The following is a 12,210-nucleotide window of genomic DNA, read 5'->3' on the forward strand; positions in this document are numbered from 1 at the left end:
TTAAAAGAGGCTAGATTTCAAACTATACTTACTTCTTTCTTAAGTTCATTGAGGCTGTGACTGATTTTCAATATAGCGAGTTCCAGTTCTTCATCGATGCTCTTTGTTTTCTTTCTTTGCTAAAAAGTTTTAAAAGTACATGTGAAGAGTTATCTTTTTCATCTTGTAATTCCAATTTTACTCAAACTACAAACATAATAAATTTATAATATCATCTGTGAACTATAAGAAAAGTAGGGCTTCCCTGGTGGCGCAGTGGTTGAGAATCTGCCTGCTAATGCAGGGGACACGGGTTTGAGCCCTGGTCTGGGAGGATCCCACAGGCCGCGGAGCAACTAGGCCTGTGAGCCACAACTACTGAGTCTGCGCGTCTGGAGCCTGTGCTCCGCAACAAGAGAGGCCGCGATAGTGAGAGGCCTGCACACCGTGATGAAGAGTGGCCCCCGCTTGCCACAGATAAAGAAAGCCCTCGCACAGAAACAAAGACCCAACACAGCAAAAATAAATTAATTAATAAACTCAATTTGTTTAGTTAAAAAAAAAAAAGTAGATTTTTAAAATCCATCTGTTTATGATTAGAGTGGAAAAGAGAATTTTTATTTAGTTACATTTTTCTACTCTAGACAGGTGAATTTTTTAAATCTAATTTTCTTTAATAAATTTATCATGTCTAAAACTAATCTGTTTTACCTTCTGCCTGGAATTCTCATCTCTTCATTCTTAACCTAGATAAAAATTAAAACCCTATTCATCTTCAAGTCCTTACATAAATGTTTCTTTCTCAGAAAGGCCTTCTTAGATCACACAATTTAGATTAGACCCTCTTCTTACCCTCTCTAACCTTTTCTCTAAGTAATCATCCTAGTTTGCAATTACATACGTACTTTTGATTTTTGTTGTTGTTGTTATTTAAAGCCTATTTTCCTCACTAGGCCTTGGTAAGCTCTGTGAAGGCTGGGATCACATTTATTCTGCTCACCACTGAATGCACAATAACTGGCACAGCAAATGGAAGGTAGCAGGTATTCAATTCTTTGAATGAATAAATCAGTTAAATGTCAATCTCTTCATGAAGCTTCTTGATTCCTCTAGATAAATACAAATTCAACCTCCTTTAAACCCTCTCAACACATGATCTGTAATTTCTCTTAGGACAGTTACAAAGTTTTTTGTACTCGTTTCACACCTTCCCACATTTTTCTACATTGCAAAATTCTTGCAGGCAAAGATTTCATCTTATTCATCTTTAGATTTTCGGTGCCCGGCATATAAAAGGTACTCAGTGACAACTGCTGAAAAAGTGAATGAATGAACAATACATCTGACATGCAGAATCAGAGATCCAAGTGCTTGTGAAACATGTGAAAGGTGCTAACTGCAAATTTAAGTATTGATAGAACTGGATACGCAACACAGACAGTGCTTCCTCATAGAAACTCTTTATATTGCATGTTGGGCTTAAAATTTAATTCTGAAGCAATCTACACTTCAGACTAGATATCACAAAGACAATTCAAACTAAACACAAAATACTGCTTTTATCCCTGACACCATTCTACCGTAGTTAAGTTTCCCTGTTAATATGAGCATTTGCAATATTGTGATGCCAAGAAAATATGAGGGAAATCTGTGATTTATACTACATTCATAAATCAATCTCTTCATAAGGAAGGAGACCGCTGGACCCTCTCAGGCACATTCACCCTTCTTCATCTTTACTGCCTAAGCTTTTGTCCATGATTTCCAGATTTGTTCTATCCATGCTGTATGTTGTAAACCATGTTAAATACTTTCTTGACATATCCTAGGCCTAAGAAATAAATGGTGCCAGAGACATGTTTCAGGGCTCTACCTTTCAAATCTGTAATCCACGCTCTAGAAGAGATTGGGTGCACACCTCCTGCGTTGTACCACTTCTGTCAGTCCTTGCCACTCTTGCCCAAATAACTCCCACGTTAGAAGCGCACCAGCAGCCTGTTTAAGGCTCTTAAAGTGGCTGCCCGCCAGTCTGAGACCAGGAATCTGTGCGAAAGTGAAAAATCTTTCACCTGCCAGCTGGATCTACCCTGGTCTTCATTGCATCTAAACCTCAATAAGTTTTCTAAATCCTTGTGTCTATAAATCAGCTGTCCTCAGAGTTAAGAACTGTTCACATCTGAACGGCTCCAGCAGTAAGACTCAGGTTCCAAGAACCTCTAGGCTTGGTTGAACCTCTGCTCTTCACTCTGAAGAAGCATTTTGGGGAGGAATTTTCCAGAGGTGAGTCTGGTGGAAGAGTGGGGACGACAGGGTGAACTAGTGATGGTGATGGTGGCACAGAATCCAGACTGGCCAGGATGAGAAACAACAGGCCTAGAATACCGTGGGTGCTTACGGGAAGGACGCTTTGGCCAAGTAGGGGGCAGAAAAGGAATGAGACACCCTTGGCCCACTCTGGACCACATTCACACTCCTGGTGGTGTCGGCGCCTGCCACAACTCTCAGGGCTCCAGGGAAAAGCTATTACAGAAGATTTACTTTGATGAAATAAAGCTCTTACGGCTTCAATCCACACAGAAATTAACTGCTGCAATTCCATCCTGGCCTGAGCTGACAGTTCCAAGATGCGTTCCCGGTGCTCGTGGCTGGTATAGGCACTATCAGTAAAGTCCTCTGTGCGCTCCAAGAGGGCGTCCAGCATCGCAGAGAGCGTCTCTTTTGACTGAAAATAAAGATTCTCCCGAAGAGTTTCAATATTCATCTGAGAACAAAAAGGATATACATCCACATGAGTCAACATTCCCACCTAACCAGATGGGCTGTACTTTCTCCCAGGGCCCAGGAAGACGCTAGCAATTTCTTTCCCTGTCTGAAAGCTCAGGAGAAATACAGCATCCAGGGATGACTTTATTGTCCACTATCCCAGGAGGACACATTGTTCGAGAGCCACCAGTGGCCGTGCGGAGCTTTATTCCTATAGTCGTTAACAAAGCATTTCTATAAGATCAATGAATACTAAGGCAGAAGGAGCGTTATCATGTAGCAACTGGTAGGAAAAATGAACCAGCTTCCAGGTAAAGGATTTGTATCTGACGAAATGCCAAGGCAAAGTCCTGGAAGATGTTACAGCCAAAAATGAATGTGTTCAGCCCAGGGGGAATGGTGTGGAAGGTATGGGGTATGGAAGGGACTAGGAAAGGCATCAATTTTTCCTTCATTAATTCAGCAAAAGTAGTCTCCCTACATTTTGTCTTATGTCCCCAACAGTACCTCCCTGTCCAAAACATTCTCTACCAGGGGACCTCAATCATCTTTCTAAAACGTACCTCTTCAGATATTGCCACCTCCCTCTAATTGGCTCAACACCTATGAAACCAAGCCCAAACTTGTACCGCATAACACAAAACCTTCCAGGGTCTTGTCTTTACATATATTTCTAACAGTCTATCTCATCTCTCTGAGTTCCTAAACCTTCTTTCACTTCAGCCATCCTGAGCTTAGAGTTCCCTGAATGTGTGACGAACACATGTTCACTAGTACAATTTTCTCTCTCTCTCTCAGCTTTCTGAGACATGCTATGTCACTTCAACCTTATTTAACCTCTAGCCCTTGAAATATGTCACAGAAACAACCTGGGCTGAGAGGCACTAGGTGGTGATGATCATGATTGTGGGCACAATTCTTGCTCTGATAAGGATAACTTACATTTGTTTCACACTTTAAAGTCCTTTCACAACTATCATTCCAAATTAATCCTTACATATGACCCATTTTAACATGATCCCTGAAAATACCAAGATTTGGGAAGGTCGAGAGGCCACAGGGAAGTAATAGCTTCCCCTTCTTCTCCTGGCCCAAGTTATCTCCAGTAATCACTCTGTTCTATGGAGACAGGATTTTTCTTTTTTTTTTTTTAAGCTAGGAAAGAACATGGATAAAAGTGAGGTATGGAATTGACAATGAGAACCTAAGAATTAGAGGATTTAAACAGAATTACAACATAAAAATCAGTCCACATACCATTTATGTTAAACTTTTTTATTTTCCTTTAAAGAGAACATATATATGTTTTTAAACAACAACTTAGTAGAGTTTTTTTTTGAAAGCCACTTATTTGCATGTTTTCATAAGATCTGTTCATATATTCGAAGTAATGACTAAAGTATCCAGTTTCCCTCTACAGATGCAAAGAAGATAACCACTGACAGTGAGACTGAGTCTATTCATGATCGCTTTGCTCTGCAGAACGCCTGCTGGCGAAGAGATCAGCAGCTGGAGCTGCCAGCAGCGGCCACAGGCACCACACTGCCCTTAGTTAGCCTGGAACCAGAAATGCAGCGTCAAGAGGCCAAAGACCTGGCTCTACCCCTACTTGTTTCCTTATTATCCTTTGACCTTTGACATCTATCCCTTCAGCCTTAACAAAAAGAGAGAATTAGAAAAAGTATCTCTAAGATTCCTTTCAGTAATAAAAACTCTGAAAGAATGACTGGTCCCTGTAGCTTCCTCCCCCTCAGGAGGAGATGTGGGGTAGGACAGACAGCATATAAACAGACTCAGAGGTGTAAACTGAAAGGTCATGGACTTTGGGATCAGAAAGTCCTGGTTCTAAACAAGGGTTCTACCACATATTAGCTTTCCTCCTCAAAAACATGGTATAGTAATATGCATCTAAAAGGGAAGTTAGAGATTAAATGAGAAAATACTTATTGAGAGAGCATGATGCCTAAAAATAAATGTTCTTTCCATTACTTTCTTCCACCTCATGTTCCTACTTAGATGGAAAGAATACCATCCCTGTCACAGCCCTGGCTACTAGAGAGAGAGGTAACCCTTAGCATATTAAAGAACTTCTCAGGGTCCTAGTTCTCCCACCTATTAAATGAGGGAGTTGTGTTAGACAATTCCCTGGGTCTTCCCGACTAGACACCACTCTTATTAAAGAGCACTGTCACCATCTCTGAGTTGTGATGAGTTCTGCCCTGAAACGGTGGGTATTCTGGAGTCAGGCTGCCAACTTTCAAATCCTAACTCTGGTACTTTCTAGCTAGCAAGTTACTTAATCTCTGTTTCTCAGTCTCCTCAACAGTATAATGGGAATAATAATAATAGTTCTTGTGAGATTGAGATACACAAACACACACACACACACACACACACACACACACACACACGCACATTTAAAGCACAGGGCTGGCACAGAATAAGTGCCTGATAAATGTTAGCATGTATTATTGTTCATTTAAAAATTTTAAGTATCATTAATGCTATCGCTATTACTACAGTCTCAAAGTATCTATTCTATAGCACAAGGAAGAGCAGGGATTCCAGCAGATTCCAGATCTGCTGTCTGTAATCATCCATGATGGTATGGCATTGCTCTAGAGCTGGGAAGGGAACACTTCTAAACAGAGGACAAGAGGCTACAGCTAAACCATACAGCTAAACAGGGCCAGAGCAGCTACTATAACCCTAGACCAGTGTTCTCTGTACAAACTACCCTAAGCTTTATGTTACTGAATATTAAGTTTGTACACTGTGACACTGTTTTAAAGACAAATATCTGCCTTTGTGAAGCATCTATTCTAAAATATTAAACAAAACTATGGATACTACATATAATGATGCTTCTTTGAAATGGCAACAAAAAAACAAAATATATTCTCTCTATTCTTACCTTGAATTCCTTAATTCCAGTAAAAATACTGATAGATGAAATGTCAGTCTCTCCATTTGGTTTGCATTCGGTCACAATTTCAATTACCTTATCCAATGCCACTTTCATTCTGTCAAATACTCCTTCTTTGTTTTTATGGGCTGATTCACAGTTGGGATGCCTGAGACACGTCTTTGAAACAATTGAAAATTTTTATGTTAAGATTTGGCCCATATCATAATACACAAAATCTTACAGAGAATATGCCATGCTAATAAAAATGGTTCTTTACCAAAATCTCCCGTGTCCCTGGCTCACCCAGCTGCTTCTCCTCACTAAAAGTGGAAGTAGGATGAGTAAAAAGCGACAGCAAGGTTAAGTGAAAAAGGCAGAGTGCAAAACTATATCTTTATACTTTAGTATGTTTACTTAAAATTTTTGAAAAAAAAACAACCCTATATCTTCATCATGATTAAAACTTTTAAAATGTTGCCTAATATGTGCAAGAGCTAAAAAAAGAATGAGGAAAAATGAACAGATGTCTTATGACTGTGGATGCATCTTTGACTTTTAAAAAATGATGTAAAGGAAAAACTACTCCAGGGCCTAGCTATGAACAGAGCCTTCCAAGCAGACTCCAGTGAATCCTGTTTCTGTGGCTTCACTGATCCTAGCATCGAGGCAATATTCCGAGCAGAAAAGGCAATCCTAAACAAACTGCTAATGAGATGTTTACTGGTTCTTTCTTGAATTGTACCAATTTGCTGGCCGACTGCTGTTTGAAATTACGAACTCTTGATTGACAATTTTGTTAAAAGTAGAATAAGGACTTAGAGGTATGAATTTACAGAATAAACAAGCTAAGGGCTGACTTAATACTCCAGTTACTTAACAGATTCTAACTTGCCTAGCTTTTTCTAAAGCACATGCACTGGCTCCCCAATGAGACTAGCAAAACCCCACAGGCAGTGACCGTGTGTGACAGGCCTCCATTCACAGCACTTAATAAGCCATTTTCTGCTTAGTTGCTCAAAGCTGACTCATAGATTACCTGATGTTTGGAACTGGGGATGGAAGTTAACATTCTTGTTAAAGAATAACTGAAATTTAACTATTATAGCCCATATTCCAATTTATCACTTTCATCTTTTTAAAGTGTAAAATACATAAATTAGATGCATTTCATCAGGTTTTCTAATTAATTTACAACACAGTAAAACAAAAATGTTCTTACCTTTGAAGCTGTGAGAAGCATCATTGTACACTTTTCAAGAACTGCCCTAGCTGCTGCCATTTTTGCCTTTTTCTTTTCATCTTTCAAATCCTAAACATGGAATAAAACCACTGAGCAGTCTAGGATCATGTAAACAACTCAATTTTTTGAGAAATAATTTACTCCATAATAGCAATACTCAACAATTAAGTAACATTGTTTTAAAAGAGTGACAAAGTAGAAAAAAACCCAGAATAAATGTTTTATAAAATGTCAGCACTTCAGGTTTCTCTGGTGGCACAGTGGTTGGGAGTCCACCTGCTGATGCAGGGGACGCGGGTTTGTGCCCCGGTCCGGGAGGATCCCACATGCCGCGGGGCAGCTGGGCCTGTGGGCCATGGCTCTGAGCCTGCGCGTCCGGAGCCTGTGCTCCGTGGCGGGAGAGGCCACAACAGTGAGAGGCCCGTGTACAGCAGCAAAAAAAAAAAAAACCGTCACCACTTCAATGTAAATATATCAACACAACAGAGTAGAAAGAAACAGCTGCCCTTACTAAGGGCAGCACAGCCAGGAACTGAGACCTAGGGAGAGGCTGCCATGTGGCTCACGTTCCGGTGGCCTGCACACCTGACATTCTGCCCATGTAAACACACCTCACTCCCAACCAGAAACAACCATCCTATGCTTTACTTAATTAAAAGCGACTTATTTACTGAGCATTTGTGGACTATTATTTCCTTCAAAATAGACACTTAGAAGCCAACTCTTTTAGGGATCATGTCTGATTAATCCCATCTAAGTGCATATTCATCAAGTTTTTTTTTGTTGTTGTTGTTGTTTTAACCCTAAACTTAGCCAATATGCTGCTCTAAAATGTTCTTAAGATGTTTCTTGGGCATTTAATTTTCCCCAACTAGAATATAAACTCTGAAGTAGGCACTGTATTTGGGTTTGTTTTTTTTTTTTTTTTTATTTGGTTTCTCTTCATATAGCCCTTGATATGAATGTGTGCTATCACAGAAGATCTCCAAATATTGCTGATTAAATCTACAACCAAATACTCTCATAATAGTTTGGTAACCATCTAAATCAGGGGTCAGCAAAAATTTTCAATAGAAGGCCAGATAATAAATTTTTGAGGCTTTCTGGTTCATTTGGTCTCTGAAACAACTACTTAATTTTGCCAGTTTATCATGAAAGCTACCCTAGACAATACATAAACAAATTAATATGGGTGTGTTCCAATAACTTTACTTATGGATGATGAAATTTGGATTACATAAAATTTTCACCTGTCATATTAGTCAATTTTTTTTCTCACTTGTCAGTTGGATGAAAAGGCTTTTCTTACAAATAACAAGGACCTAAAGTTTGAAAGTGATTTCCTTTTATTTGTTTTAATAAATGGGAGTGGATTCAAAGTTACCCCTGTAATAATATCACTCTCATTTACTTGCATCCCAATACAGCTTTCTTTAATAGGAAAGAAAGAAGCAAAGTTACATCTAGTAAATGAGAAACTGCAAAAAACTCCAAAGCTAATTCAGGTCACAAGGTAACATTCCAAAGGACTGTATCCTACATGTGATTATCATCCATTACGAGCATCTTTCAAAATTAAAGGTTGAGGTCACTTCTAAAATTTCCATCCATTCCTTGTCTTTAACATACTGGACAGGACTTCTAGCAAAAAAACCTGTGGGTCTAGTTGACAATGCATCAAGTGTGTATACATAACACTTGTAAGCCGTACATTACACCATATATTGTATGGTGATAGCAAGTGATCCAAAAAGGTGGCATCTCAATCTGTTAGAGGGCTGGTCCACAGGACGACACACAGGCCTCATTAAACCCAGATGTCCAAGAAGCACTAAGTGAAGCATATAATCCAGCCTGCCACTTTCCAGGCCAATACCCACCTTCCAACTCCAGCTACAACCAGGAAAGTTCACGCCCCAAACCATGGCCTATGGGACTATACCAAAGCATCTCAAGAAGTGATCAATTATATATTTAACTTGACAGGATAAATTCATGCACAAGTACCCCAACAACAAGAAAAAGTCAATCCTGGATTTGACATGGTTTTCCACCTCCCTAAACTTCAGAACTTACAGTCTGAATTGGGGAACAGACCTACAAAGACCTAATATGGTACGGTTTGAAAACTACAGGCTTTAGAATTAGACATAATTGAGTTCAACCTGCTAGAAAAGTGACCTTGGGAAACTTTATTATCTTCTCAAGTTCAGTTTCCTCACATGTGAAACAGTAATAACAATACCTACCTTACACGAATGTTCTGAGAATTAAATGAAATCATGAATATTAAGTAGCTAACATATAGCCAATGCAAATCACCCAATGCTTGGGTTATTACTATTAATCTAATATAGAACAATTATAGAAAGATAAAATAACAGAATAATATATAACAAATTACAAAAAGAATAATAAGAGATATATAACAAAATACTATCAGGATATGTATGATGACTCATTTATTTGCCTGAGCCCTTGTAGAAGAGTCAAATGGAAAGTTCTGTGAAAGAGGAAGTACTTGAATTGGGGCTTGAAGGCAAGTATGACCTTTCCCAGTGTGTGAGGTGGGAAAATATTTAACTGTTATCTGTGAGCAAAAAAAGGCATACAGATCTATTTACTTTATCCTGGCTTATTTATGAAAGGCTTTCAAGAGCAAGGTTATAGATTTAATAAGCAAAAAAACCAACCCAAATGATCACAAAGATCACACCTCTATTCAAATTGAAAAGTATAAATGTATCTCAAGATTTTTAAATATGGTAAACACATACATTTTGTCTATCTCCAGTAAGATGTGCAAACTCCACCATTTCATTTCCAAATTGACTGAATATTTGGACAAACTCTTGAAAGTTGTTCACTTTCTCCAGTCTTTCCATAGTTGCAAGAACCTGCAAAACAGACATTATTTTATTATCAGGTTTAGATGTGAAAGAGACTGAGACATCAAACTTGAGCCAAGAGAGGAACAAAAGAGAAGTTCTAAATTCTAGGGGGAAGTTGAGAAAGAGTCCGAGGAAAAGACAGAGAAGAAAGGACTCAGAGAAGTAGATGCATATTCAAAGGTTAGAATCATCTAGGGAATGATTTCTTTTTAGGATGGGAAGACTTGGGCTTACTTGAAAATTAAAGGAAAAAGTAAAGGAAATGACTAAATATGCAAGAGATCATTTATGCAGCAAGGTCTGGAGAAGGCGGGAATGGGAAGGACTAAGGTAATCAAATCTTCATAGATGTAGGAGGCGGATGAGGATAAAAGATGATACACAGAAGCTTTAAGGTTCAGTGAACCAGAATTGGGGGAACCCCATCCTCCTCAGAAAAGTGGAAGGAAGGTCACCCGCCTAGTGAGGAGTGGAAAGGGTGATTAGGGACTTCAAGAGTAGGAAAAGTTTGCATCAGTCAGAAACTGCCTGTGGTGAATCAGTTAATTGCCAAGAAGCTTTGGGCAGCCAGGAGTAGATAGAGAGCATGTTTGTAACACAGCTAACAGAGAACGTTATGTATTTTCTTGATATTTAGAAGTAAAGTAAATAGATGTGAAACATATTTTCAAATACTTTTCTCTAAAATAACAGTACTGGATTAGTTTTAGTCAGACCAAGATAGGTAAGGAAAACACAGATAGCCTGTGTTTACTTATTTTTAATGAGGATATGATGGATATTTGGCATGTTAATCTGCCCCAGCAGCTCAGGAAGCCTAGGCAACTAACGTAGATAAGGCAGATTGCCACCACTGAGCAGAACCTCCGTCTCCCAAAGAGAGGAAGGTTTGTTCCTATTCCTCTAGCACTGCCCAATTCACCTCTCCAATTTCTTTTTCTCTTTAAACTTACACTTTTCAATTCACTCAATACTAGCCAGGTAGTTTTGTCCTCAGATCAGTGGGAGGATCCCTTCCCTGGCTGACTGCCCTCCTCTTTGCCTAGGGGATTATCCAGGGAAAGAAGTGATTGGGACTTCCCTAGTGGTCCACTGGGTAAGATTCCGCGCTCCCAATGCAGGGGGCCCGGGTTCATCCCTGGTCAGGGAAATAGATCCCGTATGCATGCCGCAACTAAGAGTCTGTGTGCCACAACTAAGGAGCCCATGTGCCGCAACTAAAAGATCCCACATGCCACAACGAAGATCCCGCCTGCCGCAACTAAGACTCGCAGCTAAATAAATAAATAATTGTACACACCCTGGCTTCCCTGTTGACGGAGAAGCATGGCCATTATCTGAGAGACTGAAAGAAGTCTAGACTGGAAGAGTTAAAATCTATTCTCTAAATTTTATGATTATTAAGTAATATTTAGGAACTTTGCATACAGAAATTTTATAATGTGGATAATTGTGGTTTCAGGTAATTGAGCTTTTTCTGAAGCATATAAGTTGTTACTGTCTGACTTGGGGGAAAAAAAGGCACTGAGGAATTCAGCTTTTTTTTTTTTTTTTTTTTTTTTTTGCGGTTCGCAGGCCTCTCAACTGCTGTGGCCTCTCCCGTTGCAGAGCACAGGCTCCGGACGCGCAGGCTCAGCGGCCATGGCTCATGGGCCCAGCCGCTCCACGGCATGTGGGATCTTCCCGGACTGAGGCACGAACCCGTGTCCCCTGCATTGGTAGGCGGACTCTCAACCACTGCACCACCAGGGAAGCCCGGAATTCAGTATTTTTATCAGCTAGGTTTCTACTACATACATTGTCATGGTGTTCAGCTTTTCTTCCCACATTTGTACACATGAAAAGTTTTCACCAATAAACCTCAACAAGTAGATAATGGTTTTCTGAGAAGAAATGTTATTTGCATTCAAAAGTTTGAGCCCAGTATATACATTTAGGAATTACAGGTATAGATGAAGCATCACTTTTAAACTGTAGACAATTAGAATAATAAACAATTAAAACAGATAAGCATCGCTGAATTACCTGCAGTTAACTAAAAAAAAAGAGAAAAAACTTTTTGAACAACCCTGAAAGACACAAGTAGAAACATTAGAAAGGTAAGTACCTTATTTCTTGACCTTATTATCTGCTTAATGACTACTCGGTCTGCCAGCAATAACACTTTTGTCACTGAAGAAAGAAGTAATCTTGCAGCTTTTATAACTCCTGTTTTATCTGTAAAAATTGTGATCTGGCCATCAGATTCTGGACGATTCAAGCTGCTCATATCTGTAAGCGCTGCAATTGTTTCTCCTAAGAAGAAAGGCAAAGGGTGGGGGTTGGGGGTTAAACTGGGAATAAGTCACACAAATTAAAATCCAGACTTTAATCTTTAAGGTAATGTGCTCAATGGGCAGAAACTCAACTTTGGAGTCTTATTTCAGGAA

At 39.4% G+C, this 12,210-nt stretch overlaps 1 protein-coding gene across 1 annotated transcript in view; it reads right to left on the reverse strand.

The window, feature by feature from the left end:
- Positions 1 to 12,210, reverse strand: part of CTNNAL1 (catenin alpha like 1) — a 61,953-nt gene that overhangs the window by 23,741 nt on the left and 26,002 nt on the right. Inside the window, exons 3-8 of the mRNA XM_065878852.1 lie at positions 11,889 to 12,076; positions 9,668 to 9,787; positions 6,870 to 6,959; positions 5,657 to 5,827; positions 2,540 to 2,740; positions 33 to 119 (exon numbers count right to left, since the gene is read on the reverse strand). Of these exons, the coding sequence (XP_065734924.1) occupies positions 33 to 119; positions 2,540 to 2,740; positions 5,657 to 5,827; positions 6,870 to 6,959; positions 9,668 to 9,787; positions 11,889 to 12,076 (857 nt within the window). The remainder of the gene's footprint in view (positions 1 to 32; positions 120 to 2,539; positions 2,741 to 5,656; positions 5,828 to 6,869; positions 6,960 to 9,667; positions 9,788 to 11,888; positions 12,077 to 12,210) is intronic.

The sequence above is a fragment of the Phocoena phocoena genome, chromosome 6 (genome assembly GCF_963924675.1).
Source record: "Phocoena phocoena chromosome 6, mPhoPho1.1, whole genome shotgun sequence".
NCBI lineage: Eukaryota > Metazoa > Chordata > Mammalia > Artiodactyla > Phocoenidae > Phocoena > Phocoena phocoena.